General features: G+C 51.6%; 1 protein-coding gene and 1 pseudogene across 4 annotated transcripts; both read left to right on the top strand.

Annotated features, from left to right (window-relative positions):
- Positions 1-983: 983 nt before the first annotated feature.
- LOC618912 (proteoglycan 3-like) lies at positions 984-7,269 on the top strand (annotated as a pseudogene).
- A 4,426-nt stretch (positions 7,270-11,695) lies between these two features.
- On the top strand, positions 11,696-18,960 carry LOC783660 (proteoglycan 3). 4 transcript variants are annotated; one of them, XM_024975562.2, is made up of 8 exons: positions 12,626-13,397; positions 13,504-13,584; positions 13,840-14,031; positions 15,354-15,490; positions 15,926-16,218; positions 16,698-16,829; positions 17,962-18,073; positions 18,827-18,960. In XM_024975562.2, the coding sequence occupies exons 4-8, from the start codon at positions 15,430-15,432 to the stop codon at positions 18,883-18,885; spliced, it is 657 nt and encodes a 218-aa protein (XP_024831330.1). In that variant the 5' UTR covers positions 12,626-13,397; positions 13,504-13,584; positions 13,840-14,031; positions 15,354-15,429; the 3' UTR covers positions 18,886-18,960. The 4 variants fall into 4 exon arrangements, with proteins under 4 accessions (XP_024831331.1, XP_024831330.1, XP_059730984.1 ...); XM_059875001.1 differs by having other exon boundaries at positions 12,626-13,584; XM_024975563.2 differs by lacking the exons at positions 12,626-13,397; positions 13,504-13,584; positions 13,840-14,031 and adding an exon at positions 11,696-11,949.
- The last annotated feature ends 2,775 nt before the right edge of the window (positions 18,961-21,735 follow it).

The raw sequence follows: 21,735 nt of genomic DNA, 5'->3' as shown, positions 1-21,735 counted from the left end.
TTCTTCACATCAGTGAAGTCGGGCTGATCGCACGTCCTCGTGGGACCGAGGTGAGGAAGGTGAGGAACCAGGGATGTGATGCACAGGAAGCGTGCACACACGGCCTAACAAGAGCTCAGGAGGGCCGAGCCTCCCTTACCCTCCCCCTCCTCCCCCTGGTCTCCCTGCCCCCCGGATCCTCCATGGCATTTGCTGGAAAACTGACCCAGGGAAGGCTGCTTCTGGGACTGAGGAGGATTGTACAGACCTCGACCCTTTAGGGGCACTGATAAAAATTCAGTCTGGACAGTAGTCATGGGGGCTTCTGGAGCCTACTAGGGTGTTGGGACATCTATGTCCAAACAGGAGGCAGGTCCCTGACGTCCCAACAGAGAGCACAGCCCAAGGGTGGGAGGACTGAGCCAACCTCTTATCAGCCCCGCTGTCCAACCCCCTAGCCTGGGGCAATCCTCCTGGCCTCTTCCCACTTCCCCAAAGCCTGGTATAAGGGCAGCTTCTGTGCGCCAACAGCCAGAGGCTGAGAGCGGAGGCTTCAGACTCTCAGGAGGTAAGACTTCCTCGGCTTCCTCGGGAGGACAGGCCCAGGGCTGGAAGAACCGGGCTCTGTATGGGAACCACCGGGGACTCCGGTCCTGTGCACCTTAATGACCCCTGTCCTCCCCCTTCTTCCCCAGTGTGTCTGACTCTGGCCCTGAAGGTGAGCACGCCTGTGCCTGCAGAAGAGCCGGTCTGAGCTGAGTGCTGGCCCAGGGAGCAGTGACACGCTCTCAGGAAAAGGGACTTGAGCTGACAACCCCCTGCTCTTCCCCTGATCCTCCAGCTCGGGGTCTGTTCGCTGGGAGACAAGGAAGCTCTCTACTTTGCCCTTTAATCTACCAGTTGAGCAGACCCTGCTTCTCCACTGTGTTCCAGGGGCCGTGCAGACATAAGGGAAGACCCCAGGAGGGAACGTGGAGCTGTGTCTGTCACAAGCCTGCAGGGACATGAAAGGCTGCCTGCTCCTGCTCCTTCTGCTGCTGGGGACAGTTTCTGCTCTCTATCTGGGTGAGTGCTCCCCTTCCCTTCTCATCCATTTTCCTCTCATCTTTCCTGTGTTGTTTTTTGCTCTGGTAGGTCCAGGGCCACAGGCCCCTGTTCAGTTGCCCCAGCCCCTCTCTAGTTAGATTTCTCCTGGACCCAGAGCTGTGACCTGAACATTCCCCCAGGGCTCCTTTGCAAGGGAAAACACCCCCTGTGAAGATGAGGGCTTCTCACATCTCTCCCTCCCAAATTACCTGCACGTGGTGTCAGCTGGCATCAGGTTCTCATGCATTTGTGTGTGTGATGCAAGAATTCTGGCTCATCCAACCCCCAAGGGATCCTTCTCGTCTTTGGTTGCAGATGGGGTCCCTAGGAAGATTGGGTGGAGCCATCAGAGCTGTCCTTGGTCCTGGAGGAAGGTGGTACTTGGTCTGATGGTGGGTTATTTCTTCTTTGCAGAGAAGGATGCCCCCCATGTGGGCAGTCCAGAGACACAGGCAGACCTGAGCTAGGATGCTGAAGGCTCAGAGGGGCAGGAAGGAGAGCTGGCCCTGAGTGGTGAGGTGGTGGAGTCGGGGGGAGAGGAGGCCGAGGACACCCACGACGATGAGGGGGACTCAGAGTCAGACCCAGATGACTTAGATGAGGACGTGCAGTGCCCCAAGGAAGAGGAGACAGTGCAACTTCTGGGGACCCCTGGATGCAAGAGCTGCCGCCACCTGATGGTACAAACACCAAACATATTTAGGAAAGCTCTGGTAAGTGGCAAGGAGGCTGCTGTGTTGGTCTGGGTGTGGGGGAGACAGAGTGGATTCAACCTTCTGTTCCGTATTATTTAGACGAGTGGTTCTCCAAGCATAACATGCATCAGAATATGTTAGTTACTCAACCGTGCCTGGCTCTTTGCGACCGTATGGAGTATAGCCCACCGGGCTCCTCTGTGCATGGAATTCTGCAGGCAAGAATACTGGAGTGGGTTGCCATGTCCTTCTCCAGGGGCTCTTCCCTGACCCAGGGATCAAACCTGGGTCTCCCAGATTGCAGACTCTTTAGCATCTGAGCCACCAGGGAAGTCCCAGGATGCATCAGAAGTCTGATTAGAACACAGGTCTCTGGGGCGAATCCCCTCAATTTCAGGTTTAGCAAATCTGGGGTGTAGGGGTTTATATTTATAACCCATTCCCAGTTGATGTTATTGTTGGTCCAAGGACTGCACTTTGAGATCCACTGGTTTAGATAAAAAGCTTTGGAGTGAGGTGTACCTGTGCTAAATCCCGGAGCTGCCTTCATCAGCTGTTTCATTTGGACAAGTCACTTCACCTTTCCGGGCTCCTGTGTCCTCACTTGTCAGATGGCAATGTATGGTCCCACGTAGGAGTTGAGGTGAGGGTTAGCTAATACACGAAAAGCATTTAGAATAGTCCGTTGTTGTTCTTCAGTCTCTAAGTCATGTCCGACTCCTTTTTCCCCATGAACTTCAGCACGCTAGGCTCCCCTGTCCTTCTCTATCTCCTGGAGTTTGCTCAGATTCATGTCCACTGAGTCACTGAGGCTATCTAACCACCTCATCCTCTGCAGACTCCTCCTTTTGCCTTCAATCCCTCCCAGCATCAGGGTCTTTTCCAATAAGTCAGCTCTTAGAATCAGGTGGCCAAAGTACTGGAGCTTCAGCTTCAGCATCAGTCCTTCCAATGAATCTTCAAGTTTGAATTCCTTTAGGATGGACTGGTTGGATCTCCTTGCAGTCCAAAGGACTCTCGAGACTCTTCTCCAGCACAATTTGAAAGCATCAGTTCTTTGGTGCTCAGCCTTCTTTATGTTCTAACTCTCACATCCACACATGACTACTGGAAAAACAATACCTTTGACTAAAGGGACCTTTGTTGGCAAAGTGATGTTTCTGCTTTAAAAAGCTCTAGGTTTGTCATAGCTTTCCTTCCAAGGAACAAATGTCTTTTAATTTCACGGCTGCAGTCATCTCCACAGTGATTTTGGAGCCCAAGAAAAGAAAATCTGTCACTGTTTATACTTTATCCTCTTCTGCTTCCCATGAAGTGATGGGACCTGAGGCCATGATCTTAGTTTTTTGAATGTTGAGTTTAAGCCAGCTTTTTCACTCTCCTCTTTTACCCTCATCAAGAGGCTGTTTAGTTCCTCTCCACTTTCAGCCATTAGAATGATATCATCTGCATATCTGAGGTTGTTGATATTTCTCCTGGTATTGTTGATTTCAGGTTGTAATTCATCCAGGCCAGCATTTCACATGATGTATTCTGCATATAAGGTAAATAAGCAGGGTGACTATCAACAGCTTTGTCATACTTCTTTCCCAATTTGGAACCAGTCAGTTGTTCCATGTTCTGTTCTAACTGTTGCTTCCTGACCTGCACACAGGCTTCTCAGGAGGCAGGTCAGGTGGTCTGGGATCCCTGTCTCTTGAAGAATTTTCCACAGTCCTTTCTTGTGATCCACACAGTCAAAGGCTTTGGCATAGTCAATAAAGCAGAAATGGATGTTTTCTGGATCCAACAGATATTGGCGGTTTGATCTGTGGTTTCTCTGCCTTTTCTAAACACGGCCAGTACTTCTGAATGTTCTCCGGGCGTGCACTCTCGAAGCCCGGCCAGCACTTCTGAATGTTCTCTGGGCGTGCACTCTCGAAGCCCAGCTTGAAGGATTTGAGCTTCACCTGCTGACATGTGAAATGAGGGCAATTGTATGGCAGTTTGGACATTCTTTGGCACTGCAATTCTTTTGAGCTGAAATGAAAACTGACCTTTTCCAGTCCTGAGGTCACTGCTGAAGTTTTTTCAAATTTGCTGCCAAATATTCTGTGCACGACTGAAGCGACTTAGCAGCAGCAGCATTCTGTGCAGCACTTTCACAGCATCTTCTTTTAGGATTTGAAATAGCTCAGCTGGAATTCCATCGCCTCCACTAGCTTTCTTTGTAGTAATGCTTCCCAAGGCCCCCTTGACTTCACACTTAGGATGTCTGGCGGGAGGTGAGTGACCACACCATCATGGTTATCTGGGTCATAGGACGTTTTTTTGTATAGTTCTTTTGTGTATTCTTGCTACCTCTTCTTACGCTCTTCTGCTTCTCTTAAGTCCTTACTCTTTCTGTCCTTTATGGTGACCATCCTTGCAGGAAATATTCTCTTGATATCTCCAATTATCTTGAAGAGTTCTCAGTCTTTCCCGTTTTATCATTTTCCTTGATTTCTTTGCGTTGCTCCTTAAGAAGGGTTTCTGCAGACTCAGGGACTTGCAAGAAACAGTGAATTTTCTACCCCACTATTCTCTGTGCAGAGCATCTGCAAGAAGTGCTACGGAGGCAACCTCATCTCCATCCACAACCTCCTCTTCGATAATTGCATCTCACGCTGGGCCAGAAGGATCAACCAAGCAAAGGTCTGGATCGGCGTCATCATCAAGCTCTGGGTAAATGAAGGGCAAATTTCCTGGTATCAGAAGGTCTTTCTTTTCTTTTTCAAGTTGGTTTAATACTGTAAAATCAATTCACTATCTTAAAAATTTTTTTTATTTTTTTTATGGCTGCGATGGGTTTTTGTTAGTACATGGCAGGCTTTCTCTAGTTGCAGCGAGCAGGGGCTGATCTCCAGTTGTGATGCTCGGGCTTCTCACCGGGTGGCTTCTCTCGTTGCAGACCATGGGCTCTAGGGTGCACAGGCTTCACAGTTGCTGTCAGAGGCTCTAGAGCCCTGGGTCAGGAGTTTTGGCTCTCAGGCTTCGTTGCTCTGTGGTATGTGGGATCTTCCAGGACCAGGGATCGAACCCATGGCCCCTGCAAGGGCAGGCAGCTTCTTCACCACTGGACTACCAGGGAAGGCCTGGGGCTCGAGTGTTTCTGAGCGCCTCAAGGCACCACCTGCCCCCACCGAGCCTCATCCTGGCCCCAGAAGCTGGCTTGTGCTGACTTAGACGTGATGACTGAGCGCTTCTCCTCCTCATCCGTGTTCTTTCGTCTGCCTCACACTTTCCACCAGAGCTGGCTGTGAAATGTCTACCAGTCCGTCACTGGAGTCAGGAGACAAGAGTTCACACCCAGCTTGGTCCCTTAGTGGCTGAATGCCTGCCTCTGTATTTCGGTGTCCTCATCTCTGAGGGGGTCCTTCCCTCAGAGTGACCCTGGGGGCGGTGCCTGAGTAAGTGCTGTCACATTTGCTGCTCAGCTGTGGTCCCGGGACCAGAGTATCAACATCACCTGGTAGCTTGTTAAAATACAGGATCCTGGGCCGCACCCCAGACCTCCCGAATCAGAATCCACATTTCCACCAGATCGCTAGGAAATGTGTCTGCTCAGTGAAGTTTGAGAAGCCTGCTCTGTGTGAGAGCTGGAAGCGATGTTTGCTCTTCCGTGTCACTGCCTGAAAACGCTCAGGGGTGGGTCTGTACGGTGGGGTCCTATCCAGGTGACACAGTGAGAGGAGATTATAGACGTCCAGGAGGGATGCTCAGGGGACTTAGGAGCCCCAGCACCTGTCTTCCTGGACCTCTGCCCTCTGACCCAGCCTCTCTCTTCTGTAGTCCATATACAAGACATTTCGCTGGACCGATGGAAGTCGCTGGAATTTTGGATACTGGGCCCGAGGGCAGCCTGGGAATGGGAAAGGCCACTGCGTGGACCTGAGCACCAAAGGTGAGGGGGCCAGGCGCCCGGACGAGGGAGGTGGTGGACTCGCCCACATGCCCCTGTGAGCTGCACAGACACGCCTCCCCTCACACAGCCTCCCCCACTAGAGAACCCCGCCCTGTGTGTGAGCAGGGCTGAGGTGCAGGGATCCTCAGAGCCACAGTGAGGGGTCCTGGACGGGCTGGGGGCTCTGTGTCCTCCAGACTCAGCGAGGCTCCTTCCCTTCCTCTGACGGGACGGTGACAAGGAGAGAGTGTGGGACAAACAGGAGGGACACTCGGGAATGGGAGGTGTGGCCGAGGGACACGGGAAAGATGTGGGAACTAGGGCCAGCTGACAGATGATTCCCCAGCTCCCAACATCACGGCTGCCCGACGTGCGGGAGTTTAGAACAGGGGCGAAGACCACACGGGCTGCTCAGATGGCCGAGGTCCTCAACTGGCTCCATTCACTGCTTGTCTGCTGAGATCAGGGCAGGTTATCACTCCCCCGAGCCTCAGTTTTCCCCATCTGTGAAGTGGGAGTGCTGGCAGCCCTGACCTCCTGGCATCACTGTGAGGATGGAAGGACAGTCCATAGGAAGCCCTTAGCACACTGCCTCTGCAAGGGAAGAGATCAGTTATCGTAGCTAGCTGGGACATGGGGAGACATACGGCCCTCAGGTTGGCCGGCAAAGGTGAGCTGAGAGGTGCCTGGCCGGGCACTGGGGGACACAGGCCACACTCAGGTGGACTGACAGCACTGTGCTCTCTGCCTGCAGGGGGTCACTGGCGACGAGCTTCATGCAAGTGGCGGCTGCCCTTCATTTGCTCCTACTAAGCTGGAGGCGGAAGACCCTGCTCCCCCCGCCACCGCCCCTCTGCCTGCCTGGTCTCACCCACGGTCCCCTTGCCCCCCAGCCTCCCTGGGTCATAAAGCCACGTTCTCACAGCATCTCCTGACTGTTGTCTCTTTGCTGCGCACTTTGGAGGAGTCCTCTCTGTTGGAGAATCCTGGAAGCCCTCGTTCTGCCTTTGCAGGCAGGGCAGGGGGACTTTGAGAAGTAACAGCTGGAGTGGGACTCCTGCCGGCAGGGCAGGAGCGGGTGGCACTGGGGGGTTTCACTGCAGTGGCCCCTCGGGGCAGCCGGGACCAGGCAGAGGTCCCGTTCCCAAAGGCCCCCCCCCCAGGGTCTGGTGAAAGAAGGTCCTTGTTCACGGGGCTGGGGGGGGGACTGGCCCTCTTTCTTCGGATTCAGCAAGGCATGCGGGGTGTGGCCAGAAGTGGTGGCTTTCCAAGTGGAGGTGGCGAGGGGGACTGGAGGGCTGGATGGAGCAGTGAGTGCCTCCTGGAGTCACCACGTGGTGGAGGAGAAAGGGGTCTCTCCCGGGGTGGCCTGCTCCTCCAGCCCCTGTGCGGTCTGGCCTCAGGTATCGGGCCCTCTTTAACATTCTCCTAGCCATCTGTGGGTGTGTTCAAAGGTCCCGGCTTCTAGGACGGCTCCCCCCTCTCTCCTTTCTCTAGAGAGTCGCTGTCATCCTTACAGCCAATCCTCGGTCCTTGGTCCCCTTGTTCCGGCTCTTCAACTTGGGGCAGATTCAGTTTTTCAACTGAGGAAATCTCAGCCTTCAGCTTTCCTTTCTCCACTTGACTCCTTTCTATTGTTTCTGGGATCAGAGTCACAGAGCCACCTTCCTCCCGGCCCACCCACCTGTTCCAGGATCTCTGCTCATGAAGAAGCAGGGACTCTAGAGCGGGACTTGCAGGGACGCCTCAGGCTCCTGCGAGCCTGCAGTCGTGTCCTACTGTGACATTCTCAATGCTGTCCTTTCTGCAAGATGCAAATGATGACCAATCTTTTGCTGTGAGCTCATTGAATGTTCTGTGCTAATAATTTTCTGTGCATTATGTCCTTTAATCCTCATAATATCCCCATGAGGTATGTGTGTGGTGCATCCAGATCTCAAACAAAGGAAGTTAGTAGATGATGGAATTAATACCAAACCCTCAACTGCCTGACCCTAAGTTCATGCCCTTAACCATGAGGACCTCATGTGGGAGCCTGGGTTCTCCTGGGGTGAGTGTGTGGTATAGGGGTGGAGACGTCCATTCAGTCACTTCAGTCACTCAGTCATGTCCAGCTTTTTGCAACCCCCTGGACTGCAGCATGCCAGGCTTCCCTGTTCATCATCAACTCACAGAGTTCACTCAAACTCATGTCCATCGGGTCGATGATGCCATGCAACCATCTCATCCTCTGTCGTCCCCTTCTCCTCCTGCCTTCAATCTTTCCCAGCATCAGGGTCTTTTCAGTGAGTGAGTTCTTCACACCAGGTGGCTAAAGTATTGGAGCTTCAGCTTCAGCATCAGTCCTTCCAATGAACACTCAGGACTGATCTCCTTTAGGACAGATTGGTTGGATCTCCTTGCTGTCCAAGGGACTCTCAAGAGGCTTCTCCAACACTACAGTTCAAACCCATAAATTCTTCAGCACTCAGCTTTCTTTATAGTCCAACTCTCACATCCATACATGACTACTGGAAAAACCATAGCTTTGACTAGATGGACCTTTGTTGGCAAAGTAATGCCTCTGATTTTTAATAAGCTGTCTAGGTTGGTCATAACTTTCCTTCCAAGGAGCAAGTATCTTTTAATTTCATGGCTGCAGTCACCATCTGCAGTGATTTTGGAGATCCCAAAAATAAAGTCTGACACTGTTTCCACTGTTTCCCCATCTATTTCCCATGAAGTGCCAGGACTGGATGCCACAATCTTAGTTTTCTGAATGTCGAGTTTTAAGCCAACTTTTTCACTCTCCTCTTTCACTTTCATCAAGAGGCTCTTTAGTTCCTCTTCACTTTCTGCCATAAGGGTGGTGTCATCTGCATATCTGAGGTTATTGATATTCCTCCCAGAAATCTTGATTCCAGCTTGTGTTTCACCCAGCCCAGTGTTTCTCATGATGTACTCTGCATATAAGTTAAGTAAGCAGGGTGACGATATACAGCCTTGACGTACTCCTTTCCCTATTTGGAACCCTTCTATTGTTCCATGTCCGGTTCTAACTGTTGCTTCCAGACCTGCATACAGATTTCTCAAGAGACAAGTCAGGTGGTCTGGTAGTCTCATCTTTTTAAGAATTTTCCACAGTTTGTTGTATTCCACGCAAGGCTTAGGCATAGTCAATAAGCAGAAATAGATGTTTTTCTGGAACTCTCTTGCTTTTTCAATGATCCAACAGATGTTGGCAATTTGATCTCTGGTTCCTTTGCCTTTTCTAAATCCAGCTTGAACATCTGGAAGTTCACAGTTCACATACTGTTGAAGCCTGGTTTGGAGAATTTTGAGCATTACTTTACTAGTGTGTGAGATGAGTGCAATCATGCGGTAGTTTGAGCATTCTTTGGTATTGCCTGTCTTTGGGATTGGAATGAAAACTGACCTTTTCCAGTCCTGTGGCCACTGCTGAGTTTTCCAAATTTGCTGGTATATTGAGTGCAGCACTTTCACAGCAACATCTTTCAGGATTTGAAATAGCTCAACTGGAATTCCATCACCTCCACTAGCTTTGTTCGTAGTGATGTTTTCTAAGGCCCACTTGACTTCACATTCCAGGATGTCTGGCTCTAGGTGAATGATCACACCATCATGATTATCTGGGTCATGATGATCTTTTTTGTACAGTTCTTCTGTGTATTCTTGCCATCTCTTCTTAATATCTTCTGCTTCTGTTAGGTCCATATGTTTTTCTTTACTGTGCCCATCTTTGCATGAAATGTTCCCTCGGCATCTCCAATTTTCTTGAAGATCTCTAGTCTTTTCCATTCTATTGTTTTCCTCTATTTCTTTGCATTGATCACTGAGGAAGGCCGTCTTATCTCTCCTTGCTATTCTCTGCATTCAAATGGATATAGCTTTCCTTTTTCCCCTTTGCCTTTTGCTTCTCTTCTTTTCACAGCTATTCATAAGGCCTTCTCAGAAAACCATTTTGCCTTTTTGCATTTCTTTTTCTTGGGGATGGTTTGATCCTTGCGTCCTGTACAATGTCATGAACCTCTGTCCATAGTTCTTCAGGTACTCTGTTTATCAGATCCAATCCCTTGATTCTATTTCTCACTTCCACTGTATAATCATAAGGGATTTGATTTAGGTCATACCTGAATGGTGTAGTGGTTTTCCCTACTTTCTTCAATTTAAGTCTGGATTTGGCAATAAGGAGTTCATGATCTGAGCCACAGTCAGCTTCCAGTCTTGTTTTTGCTGACTATATAGAGCTTTTCTATCTTTGGCTGCAAAGAATATAATCAACCTGATTTCACTTTTGGCCATCTGGTGATGTCCATGTGTAGAGTCTTCTCTTGTGTTGTTGGAAGAGGGTGTTTGCTATGACCAGGGCATTCTCTTGGCAAAACTCTCTTAGTCTTTGCCTTGTTTCATTCTGTACATCAAGGCCAAATTTGCCTGTTAATCCAGGTGTTTCTTGACTTCTTACTTTTGTGGTCCAGTCCCCTATAATGAAAACGACATCTGTTTTGGTTGTTAGTTCTAGAAGGTCTTGTAGGTCTTCATAGAACCATTCAACTTCAGCTTCTTCAGCATTACTAATCGGGACATAGACTTGGATTACCATGATATTGAATGGTTTGCCTTGGAAACGAACAGAGATCATTCTGTTGTTTTTGAGACTGCATCCAAGTACTGCATTTCGGACTCTTTTGTTGACCATGATGGCTACTCCATTTCTTCTAATGGATTCTCGCCCACAGTAGTAGATATAATGGTCATCTGAGTTAAATTCACCCATTCCAGCCCATTTTAGTTCACTGATTCCTAGAATGTCAGTGTTCACTCTTGCCATCTCCTGTTTGCCCACTTCCAATTTGCCTTGATTCACGGACCTAACTTTTCAGGTTCCCATTCCATTTTGCTCTTTACAGCGTTGGCCCTTGCTTCCATCAGGCTGAGCATCTGAATGTGACCCGTGGAGGGATGCAAGGATCTCCAGAGCGTGGCCTTTCAGTCAGCAGGATTTCGTGGCTGGAAGTGTTGGCTGCTTCCTGGACATGATCACATGGGATACACATGGAGGGGAGGCAGGAGACCGTCCCTGACGCTTTTATTTTTTCTTAAAAAAAAAAAATCATTTCTTTGTCGCTGTGCTGGTCCTTGGTGCTGCGCGCAGGCTTTCTCTAGTTGCAGCAAGTGAGGACTGCTCTACAGTTGCAGCTCAGGGGCTCAGTTGCCCCATGAGACGTGGGATCTTCCCAGACCAGGGGCTGAACCAGTGTCCCTTGCCTTGCAAGGCAGACTCGTAACCACTGGACCATCAGGGAAGCCCCAAGTCCTCTACTCTTGTGCTCACCTTGGGGCACAGGATTCCAACCTCGATGAGGCCGAGGGAGTCCCAGTCCGAGGTGAGGCAGGAGGGTGTCCTGAACCCACTTAGCTGGGGCAGGTGCAGTGACCAGAAAGTGAGACATCAACGCTGTGAAGCCCTTTTCTCCAGAACTCCTCAAATACATAGAAGAACATAAGGTCCCAGGGTCTTAGAGGCAAATAAATAACCTCATTTAAACATTATTTTATTATTTATTCATTTGATTTGGCTGTGCTGGGTCTTCTTTGGAGTTCAAAGGCTTCTCTAGCTGTGGCCCTGGTCTGTAGAGCTCAGGTGCTCAGTAGCTGTGTCTCGCAAGCTCTGTTTGTGGCAGCAAGTGGGATCTAATTGCCTGACCAGGGATGGAACCCCAGCCCCTGATTTGGGAGCTTGGAGTCTTAGCCAATGGATCACCAGGGAAGTCCCACCCCAGGGCCTTAAGAAGCAAATTAAGAACCCTAATATTTTGAGTGTGGCCCCGATAGGAGAGGCTACTTAGTCAAGTTTGTAAAGTGAGGTAAAAAATTAAGAAATCAAACCGAGGTCTGCTGTACCTGCTGTTGTCTAGATTTCCATGACGGCGGTTTTCTGACACAACTTACGGGTTCAGCCCTGTGCCGGTGCAGAGCTTTCGCTCCTGTCCTCAGGAATTTTGTGTTCTGGTGCGGGGAGGCGTTGCTTCTCTTTGTTCCAGAATTAATCATAAAGAGCAACAAAGTCCCTCGTTTATGAAGCATTAAATATGTGCTGGGCTCTGACTTTGTGCTCAGGGAGACTTCATCTCGTTCCTCACAAATCTCTTCTGTTGGCGGTGTGTTAGAGGCAGAGGTGTGACTTCTATCTTTGGGGGTTAAATCAACAAGGAGGCATTTGGGCTCCTGGAAAGATCCTGTGTCTTGACGTGGCTCCATCACAGGGTGAGTCTCCTCTGGGACAATTCCCCGCGCAGTCTACGATACAGTGCAGGCGACAGGCCGCATCTTATGCATCCTTAGATACATTTTAAATACAGTAGGAGCGCTGGCCTGATATCCCCACATGTGGGGTTCGTGTCACCCTCCCCTGCAAAACGACGCTAACTAAGACCTGGGCAGTTCAGCTGGCGTCTTTACAGCAGAGTCCCTGGAGTTCCTTACATCATCCTGAACACAGGGCGGGCCCTAAACAACTCTCGGGCCTTCCTGGTTGACCAGGGAGACAGCTGGGTCCTGGTTTCCTGACATGTGGGCTACCCCGAGCCCACATGCCTGGCACTGTCCTCGGAGCGTTACTGGAGCAGATCTCATTAGAGGTAGGCGCTGTCATCAGCCTTGGTTTGTGGGTGGGAATATTGAGACCCGAGTGGCTGACTCTGGAGTGGCGATTGCATTTTACAACACAGCACACTGCCCTCTGCGAGATGTGGGGCTGACGGACCTCACACAAGGGGCAGAGCTGAAACCCCTACGAACAGAGATGCCGCAGTAAGCTAGAGAGGTGGGGTTTCCCGGATGCTGAAAAGGTAGGCGCCATTACCTAATGGGTAACAGTTGAGCGAATCAAAGACAGCAAGGTCATGGGAGTCACTCACTAGGCTCAGACATGCGTCTTCGACCTCGCCGTGTGGCCTTGGGCAAGTCACTTCCCCTCTCTGATGGATCTGTCGACTAGAACGGCGGTGCCTAAGGCCCTCAGGTGAACGTAAAGACTAAGAGGGTAGGATAAGGATACAAAAGCCTTACTGAAGCACAGCGTTGGGATGGTGTGGAGCTCCAGAAATGTTATGTCCAGACTTCCAGCCCCATGGTTAAGACTCTGAGCTTCCCCTGCAGGGCGTGTGGGACCGATCCTTGGTTGGGGAAGTAAGACTCCGCCTGCCTCGTGGCAAGGCCTAGAGAGCTGTTTCCAGTTTCACACTGGGCCACATCATCATGATATCGAGGGGGCCCCTGAAGTCACTGGGATGTCTTTGCCCAGGGTCAGCCTAGGGGAGAGGCCGGAGAGAGGGATGGGATTCCAGGGACAGGAGGCCAAGGGTAGGCAGGCGGATAAGGAGCCGGAAGGCCTGTCTCTGACTTGTCGTGTGGTCTTGGGCAACTTATTTCAGCTCTCTGAGAGGCTGTTTCCTAATGTGTGAAACAGGGACGTTTACATGAAACAGCGCTTGAGAAGCGTATCATGGCGTTGGTCTGCAACACCAGCCGATGTTATTGGTCATCCCAACTGCTGTGTGAAATGGTGTCCCTGGCCTGGGCCCAGGACTGGCAGAATAATGGAGGAGTGCCTAGGCCTCCACTCCTCCTCCAAGGGAAGTCTCCAGCTTGAAATCTGAAGACCAGGTTTTCCCTCTCTGGAATTGACCAATTCCCCCCAAGCCCCAAGTCAGGTAGATAAGCTGAGGGTCGGGTCCGTTGGCCCCGGGAGATAACGGCTGAGACCGTTACTCTGTAATCAGCCCAGAAGTGGCCTCTCAGACACTTCTTCATTTGCAGGGCCCGGGGGAGAGCAGAGGCCAGGCAAGAAAGCCTAGGTGACCTGTCACTGGTGCCCTGAGCGCTGGGCTGGAATCCAAGGTACAAAAATACTGCCCAGCTAGGCTACCCCAGAGTGGAGGCCCCGCCCGGACGGGTCCACGGGTTCAGGGCCGGGACCTCTGGCAGAATCCAGCCTCAGCCCTTGCTGGCCTCTCCTTGGATTGCAGTGAATGTGGCTGGAACTTGATTGATGAATATCTTGATGTTTGTTCATCACAGTACTTTCGCAGTGATTCTGACTTTTAAGAAAGATTGCATGAAATGTTTATTTATCTTGACTACTGAATTCTTTAGTGTCCCCTTGAACTCTGCAACTGAGCTGAGTGCCTCATTTGCTGCCTCTTGTGCCGACCATGGGGGCTGGTGGATTGGAAGGGAAGCGTGGCCCACAGAGAATGGGAAGACTCAGTACGAAGGTCTCCACTCCAGCTGTTGCTTCCTTATGAGAAGATCTGCCTCTAGGCTGGACAACAAGGCCTGAACTAGGTCAGTGAACTTGAGAGAGGCAGTTTTGCTTTCTTGAGGACATTTGGAAATGTGTGGAGACGTATCAGAGTGACTTAACGGTGCTGAACTTTCTACAAAACATAGGAGAACCCCTCCACCGACCCCCATCAAAGAATGATTTGACTCCCAACAATAATTGTGCAAAGGCTGAGAGCCTTGATCGAGAGCCACGGTATAAAGGAAAGAGCATGCGTTTTTCATCTTAAAGATGAGAAAGAGATGGAGAGAGAGGAGAGGGAGAAACAGGAAGAGAGTGAAGAAGGGAAAGAGGGGGAGAGACAGACACAGAGAGGGAGAGAAGGTTTTGAGCCTCAAAGGCTTAGTAATCCCAGCTCCCCCACTTCCCACACAACCTTGGCAAGTCACCTGCCCTCTCTGAATCTCAGTCATTCTTCACATCAGTGAAGTCGGGCTGATCGCACGTCCTCATGGGACCGAGGTGAGGAAGGTGAGGAACCAGGGATGTGATGCACAGGAAGCGTGCACACACAGCCCAACAAGAGCTCAGGAGGGCCGAGCCTCCCTTACCTCCCCCTCCTGCCCCTGGTCTCCCTGCCCCCCGGATCCTCCATGGCATTTGCTGGAAAACTGACCCAGGGAAGGCTGCTTCTGGGACTGAAGAGGATTGTACAGACCTGCACCCTTTAGGGGCACTGATAAAAATTCAGTCTGGACAGTAGTCACGGGGGCTTCTGGAGCCTACTAGGGTGTTGGGGCATCTATGTCCAAACAGGAGGCAGGTCCCTGGCGTCCCGCAGAGTGCACGGCCCAAGGGTGGGAGGACTGAGCCAACCTCTTATCAGCCCCACTGTCCAACCCCCGAGCCTGGGGCAATCCTCCTGGCCTCTTCCCATTTCCCCAAAGCCCAGTATAAGGGCAGCTTCTGTGCGCCAACAGCCAGAGGCTGAGAGCGGAGGCTTCAGACTCTCAGGAGGTAAGACTCCCTCGGTTTCCCCGGGAGGACAGGTCCAGGCCTGGGAAGAACCCAGGCTTTATATGGGAACCAGCGGGGACTCCGGTCCTGTGCACCTTAATGACCCCTGTCCTCCCCCTTCTTCCCCAGTGTGTCTGACTCTGGCCCTGAAGGTGAGCACGCTTGTTCTTGCAGGAATGCTGGTCTGAGCTGAGCTCTGTCCCAGGGAGCAGTGATGTTCTCTCAGGAAAAGGGACTTGGGCTGACAACCCCCTGTTCTTCCCCTGATTCTCCAGCTCGGGTTCTGTTCGCTGGGAGACAAGGAAGCTCTCTACTTTGCCCTTTAATCTACCAGTTGAGCAGACCCTGCCTCTCCACTGTGTTCCAGGCGCCGTGCAGACACAAGGGAAGACCCCAGGAGGGAACGTGGAGCTGTGTGTCTGTCGTAAGACGACTGTAGGAACATGAAAGGCTGCCTGCTCCTGCTCCTTCTGCTGCTGGGGACAGTTTCTGCTCTCTATCTGGGTGAGTGCTCCCCTTCCCTTCTCATTCATCTTCCGCTCATCTTTCTTGCATCATTTTTTGTTCTGGTAGGTCCAGGGCCACAGCCCACTGTTCAGTTGCCCCAGCCCCTCTCTAGTTAGATTTCTCCCGGACCCAGAGCTGTGACCTGAACATTCCCCCAGGGCTCCTTTCCAAGGGAAAACACCCCCTGTGAAGATGAGGGCTTCTCACATCTCTCACTCCCAAATTACTCGCACGTGGTGTCAGCTGGGATCAGGTTCTCATGCATTTGTGTGTGTGATGCAAGAGTTCTGGGTCATCCAACCCTTAAGGGATCCTTCCCGTCTTTGGTTGCAGATGGGGTCCCTAGGAAGACTGGGTGGAGCCATCAGAGCTGTCAGTGGTCCTGGAGGAAGGTGGTACCTGGTCTGATGGCGGGTTGTTTCTTCTTTGCAGAGAATCATGTCCCCCATGTGGGCAGTCCGGAGACACAGGCAGACCTGAGCCAGGATGCTGAAGGCTCAGGGGGGCAGGAAGGAGAGCTGGCCCTGAGTGGTGAGGTGCTTGAGTCAGGAAGAGAGGAGGCCGAGGACACCCACGATGATGAGGGGGCCTCAGACCCAGATGACTTAGATGAGGACGTGCAGTGTCCCAAGGAAGAGGAGACAGTGCAACTTCCAGGCAGTCCTGAGTGCAAGAGCTGCCGCTACAGGCTGGTGGGGACCCCAAAGAAGTTTAAGAAAGCTCAGGTATATGGCAGCGAGGCTGCTACGGGGGACCTGGGATGGAGAGACGGGATTGGATTCAATGTTCTGTTTCTTATTATTTAGACTAGTGGTTCTCTTAGCCTAATATGCATCAGAAAAGAAAGTGAATTAAAGAAAGTGCAGTTGCTTAGTCCTATCTGATTCTTTACCACCCCATGACTGTAGCCTACCAGGGTCACCTGTCCATGGGATTTTCCAGGCAAGAATACTGCAGTGGGTTGCCATTTCCTTCTGCAGGGGATCTTCCTAACCCAGGGATCAAACCCAGGTCCAGCATTGCAGGCGGATTGTTTACCAGCTGAGCCACCAGGGAAGCCCAAAGAAAGGCACAAGAGATGGGATTCAGGGGGAGCAGTAGATACCTGATTTCTGATTTGCAAATGGATGTGGGGTCTGTCCTGGAGACTCAGGAACTTAACATGAAAACAGTGAATTTTCTCTCCCGCCTGTTCTCTCTGCAGAGAGTCTGCAGGAAGTGCTACCGAGGCAACCTCGCCTCCATCCACAGTTTGAAATTCAACCTTCAGGTTCAGAGCTTGGCCACGAGGATCAATGAAGCACAGGTTTGGATCGGAGGCTTCATCAGAGGTTGGGTAAGTGAGGCGCCAATGTCCAGAGAGAAGAAGCTCTTTCTTTCTGTCCTTTATAAAAAGGTTGGTTTAATACTGGGAAGTCAATCCCGTATCTTTTAAAAGCCTTTTTCTTGTATTCATATTTGCCCACACACGGGCTTTCTCTAGGTGTGGTTGGGGCACCCTCTGGCTGTGGGGCATGGGTTTCTTATTGAGGTGGCTTTGCTTGTTGGGGCACACAGAATCGAGAGCCCCACTCAGCAGTGGGAGCGCGAGTGGGTGCTCTGCGGCACGTGGGGTCTTCCAGGACCAGGGATTGAACCCACGGCCCCTGCAAGGGCAGGCAGCTTCTTCACCGCTGGACCACCAGGGAAGGCCCGGGGCTCGGGCGTTTCTGAGCGCCTCAAGGCACCACCTGCCCCCACCGAGCCTCATCCTGGCCCCGGAAGCCGGCTTGTGCTGACGTAGGAGACGTGATGACTGAGCGCTTCTCCTCCTCACCCGTGTTCAGTGGCTTCACGCTTGCAGCTTGAAATCTGCCCTGGTGGGTGCGTTTGCACAGAGAAATGGACAGTTATCATAAACAGGGTTCTTTCTTTCGTCTGCCTCACACTCTCCACCAGAGCTGGCTGTGAAATGTCTACCAGTGCGTCACTGGAGTCAGGAGACAAGAGTTCACACCCAGCTTGGTCCCTTAGTGGCTGAATGCCTGCCTCCGTATTTCGGTGTCCTCATCTCTGAGGGGGTCCTTCTCTCAGAGTGACCCTGGGGGCTGTGCCTGAGTAAGTGCTCTCAGCTGTGGTCCCGGGACCAGAGTATCAGCATCACCCGGTAGCTTGTTGAAATACAGGATCCTGGGCCGCACCCCAGACGTCCTGGATCAGAATCCACATTTCCACCAGATCGCCAGGAGATGTGTCTGCTCAGTGAAGTTTGAGAAGCCTGCTCTGCGTGAGAGCTGGAAGCGATGTTTTCTCTTCCGTGTCATTACCTGTAAACCGTTGGGGGTGGGTCTGTACGGTGGGGTCCTATCCAGGTGACACAGTGAGAGGAGATTATAGACGTCCAGAAGGGATGCTCAGGGGACTTTCAGGAGCCCCAGCACCTGTCTTCCTGGACCTCCGCCCTCTGACCCAGCCTCTCTCTTCTCTAGTGCCTGTGGAGGACATATCGCTGGACTGATGGGAGTTCTTGGAATTTTACATACTGGGCCAGGTGGCAACCTACATTTGGGAGAGGCCGTTGTGTGGCCCTGTGCACCAGAGGTGAGGGGGCCAGGCTCCCGGACAAGGTGGGGGTATGGACTCGCCCACACGCCCCTGTGAGCTGCACAGACACGCCTCCCCTCACACAGCCTCCCCCACTAGAGAACTGCACCCTGTGTGTGAGCAGGGCTGAGGTGCAGGGATCCTCAGAGCCACAGTGAGGGGTCCTGGACGGGCTGGGGGCTCTGTGTCCTCCAGACTCAGCGAGGCTCCTTCCCTTCCTCTGACGGGACGGTGGCAAGGAGAGAGTGTGGGACAGACAGGAGGGACACTCGGGAATGGGAGGTGTGGCCGAGGGACACGGGAAAGATGTGGGAACTAGGGCCAGCTGACAGATGATTCCCCAGCTCCCAACAGCAGGGCTGCCCGACGTGCGGGAGTTTAGAACAGGGGCGAAGACCACACGGGCTGCTCAGATGGCCGAGGTCCACATCTGGCTCCATTCACTGCTTGTCTGCTGAGATCAGGGCAGGTTATCACTCCCCCGAGCCTCAGTTTTCCCATCTGTGAAGTGGGAGTGCTGGCAGCCCTGACCTCCTGGCATCACTGTGAGGATGGAAGGACAGTCCATAGGAAGCCCTTAGCACACTGTCTCTGCAAGAGAAGAGATCAGTGATTGTGGCTAGCTGGGACATGGGGAGACATACGGCCCTCGGCTTGGCCAGCAAAGGTCAGATGAGAGGTGCCTGGTGGGGCACTGGGGACTCAGGCCACACTCAGGTGGACTGACAGCACTGTGCTTTCTGCCTGCAGGGGGTCACTGGCGACGAGCTCCGTGCAAAAGGCGGCTGCCCTTCATTTGTTCCTACTAAGCCAGAGGCGGGAGACCCTGCCCCTGACCCCGGCCCCCCTGCCTCTCCGCATCATAAAGCCACATTCTCACAGCATCTCCTGACTGTTGTCTCCTCACTGCCCACTTTGGAGGAGTCCTCTGGGTTGGAGAATCCTGGAAGCTCTCATTCTGCCTTTGCTGGGAAAGATTGAGGGCAGGCGGAGAAGTGGGTGACAGAGGATGACATGGTTGGATGGCATCACCGACTCAATGGACATGGGTTTGGGTGGACTCCTGGAGTTGGTGATGGACAGGGAGGCCTGGCGTGCTGCAGTCCATGGGTTCGCAAAGAGTCAGACATGACTGAGCGACTGAATTGAACTGTTGTTCCATGTCCAGTTCTAACTGTTGCTTCCTGACCTGAATTCAGATTTCTCATGAGGCAGGTCAGGCGCTCTGATATTCCCCTCACTTTAAGAATTTCCCAGTTTACTGTGATCCATGCAGTCAAGGCTTTAGCGTAGTCAATGAGGCAGAAGTACATTTTTTTCCTGGAATTCCCTTGCTTTCTCTACGATCCGACGGATGTTGGCAATTTGATCTCTGGCTCCTCTGCCTTTTCTGAGTCCAACTTATGCACTTGGAAGTTCTCAGTTCATGTACTGCTGAAGCCTAGCTTGAAGGATTTTGTGCATTACCTTGCCAGTATATGAAATGAGCATAATTGTATGGTTTAAATATTCTTTGGCATTGCCTTCCTTTGGGACTGGAATGAAAACTGACCTTTTCCAGTCCTGTGGGCACTGCTGAGTTTTCCATATTTGCTCGTGTATTGAGTGAAGCACTTTAACAGCATCATCGTTTAGAATTTTACGCAGCTCAGCTGGAATTCCATCACCTCCACTAACTCTGTAGTGATGCTTCCTAAGGCCCACCTGAGTTCACACTCCAGGATGTCTGGCTCTAGTGTTGTGATTATTCGGCCCATTAAGATCTCTTTGTACAGTTCTGTGTATTCTTGCCACCTCTTAATAATCGTCTTCTGCTAGGTCCTTGCTGTTTCTGTCCTTTATTGTGCCCGTCCTTACATGAGATGCTGCCTGGTATCTCCACTTTTCTTAGGGGAACTCTAGTCTGCCCCATGCTGTTGTCTGCCTCTATTTCTTTGCACTCATCCTTGAGGAAGGCCTTCTTCTCTCCCCCTGCTGTTCTCTGGAACTCTGCATTCACTGGGGAGATCTTCCCCTTTCTCCTTTCCCTCCTGCTCTCTTCTTCCCACAGCTATTTGTAAAGCCTCTTCAGGCAACCACTTTGCCGTCGTGAACGTCTGTTTCCTTGTGATGGTTTTGGTCACTGCCTCCTGTCCAACGTTACAAACTTCTGTTTGTAGTTCTTCAGGCACTGTGTGTGCCAGACAGAATCCCTTGAATCTATTTGTCACCTCCACTGTATAATCATAAGGGATTTGATTTAGGTCATACCTGAATGGCCTAGTCGCTTTCCCTACTTTCCTCAATTTAAGTCTGAATTTAGCAATAAGGAGCTCGTGATCTGAGCCACAGTCAGTTCCAAGTCTTGCTTTTTGCTGACTGTATAGAGCTTCTCCATCTTCAGCTGCAGAGAATACAATCAATCTGATTTCGGTATTGACCATCTGGTGATGTCCATGTGTAGAGTCTTCTCTTGTGTTGTTGGAAGAGGGTGTTTGCTACGACCAGTGCGTTCTCTTGGCAAACTCTGTTAGCCTTTGCCCTGCTTCATTCTGTACACCAAGGCCAAATTTACCTGTTACTCCAGGTATCTCTTGACTTCCGACTTTTGCGTTCCAATCCCTTATGACAAAAAGGATGTCTTTTTTTGTGTGTTAGTCCTAGAAATTCTTGTAGGACTTCATAGAAAACAATTGGATTAAAAATATACTGGGCATGGCCCTGCCCTCCAGAGCAAGACCGAGTGTTTGCCACAGCCGGTCTCTCCCGTCAGGATGGTTGCACAAGCCTCTTATCCTTATCTGACAGAAGGCAGACAGAAGAAGGGAGAACTACAAACCCAAAGATTCCAGAATGAAAACTCCAATCACAATACGCTAAGCAAAATGATCACATGGACCACAGCCTTGTCTAACTCAATGAAGCTCTGAGCCATGCCATGTAGGGCCACCCAACACGGACGGGCCATGGCGGAGAGTTCTGACAAAACGTGGTCCACTGGAGAAGGGATGGCAAGCCACTCCGGTATTACTGCCTTGAGAACCCCATGAACAGTATGAAAAGGCAAAAGGATAGGACACTGGAAGAAGAGCCCCCAGGTTGGAAGGTGCCCAATATGCCTGTGGGGAATAGTTCATAAAGAACGAAGAGGCTGGGCCCACGTGGAAACATGGCTCAGTTGTGGATGAGCCTGGAGGTGGAGGTAAAGTCCGGTGCCGTAAAGGACAATATTGCACAGGAACCTGGGATGTTAGGTCCACGAAGCAAGGTAAATTGGATGTGGTCAAGCAGGAGATGCTAAGAGTGAACACTGATATTTTAGGAATCCCTGAACTAAAATGGACTGGAATGGGTGGCTTTGGTTCAGAATTTAATTCAGCCACCTGGAGGTGAGTCCGAGGCCCAGCTCTCTGCGAGACGGCTCCCCAACCATATCCTCATGGGAGGCTGTCCTCCTCGATGCCCTCCATCCTGCGTCCCCTCTCTTGTCCCCAGCCTCCCTCCCCTCCCTGGAGGGGCCATGGTCTCAGCAGGGAGCTGCCTCGCTCCCTGAGGGGCATGGGGCCCAAGTCAGGCCGTGTGCAGCCAGGTGGCTCCCGGGCTGGCTCTCCAGCCCCGGGTCTCCCGGCTTCTTCCATCTTCTCGGTCCGGGGATCACTGAGACAGAACAGTGTTCCTGC

Source organism: Bos taurus, chromosome 15 (assembly GCF_002263795.3).
Source record: "Bos taurus isolate L1 Dominette 01449 registration number 42190680 breed Hereford chromosome 15, ARS-UCD2.0, whole genome shotgun sequence".
NCBI classification, from domain to species: Eukaryota; Metazoa; Chordata; class Mammalia; order Artiodactyla; family Bovidae; genus Bos; species Bos taurus.
Note: the sequence above shows the minus strand (reverse complement) of the source record. Positions and strands in the feature narration are given on the sequence as shown.

Coding starts and splice junctions, on each gene's coding strand:
- LOC783660 (XM_024975563.2), top strand. CDS start 15,430: ATGAAAGGCTGCCTGCTCCTGCTCCTTCTGCTGCTGGGGACAGTTTCT. Junction 16,219..16,697: donor AGAAGTTTAAGAAAGCTCAG/GTATATGGCAGC, acceptor TTCTCTCTGCAG/AGAGTCTGCAGGAAGTGCTA. Junction 18,074..18,826: donor TGTGGCCCTGTGCACCAGAG/GTGAGGGGGCCA, acceptor TTCTGCCTGCAG/GGGGTCACTGGCGACGAGCT.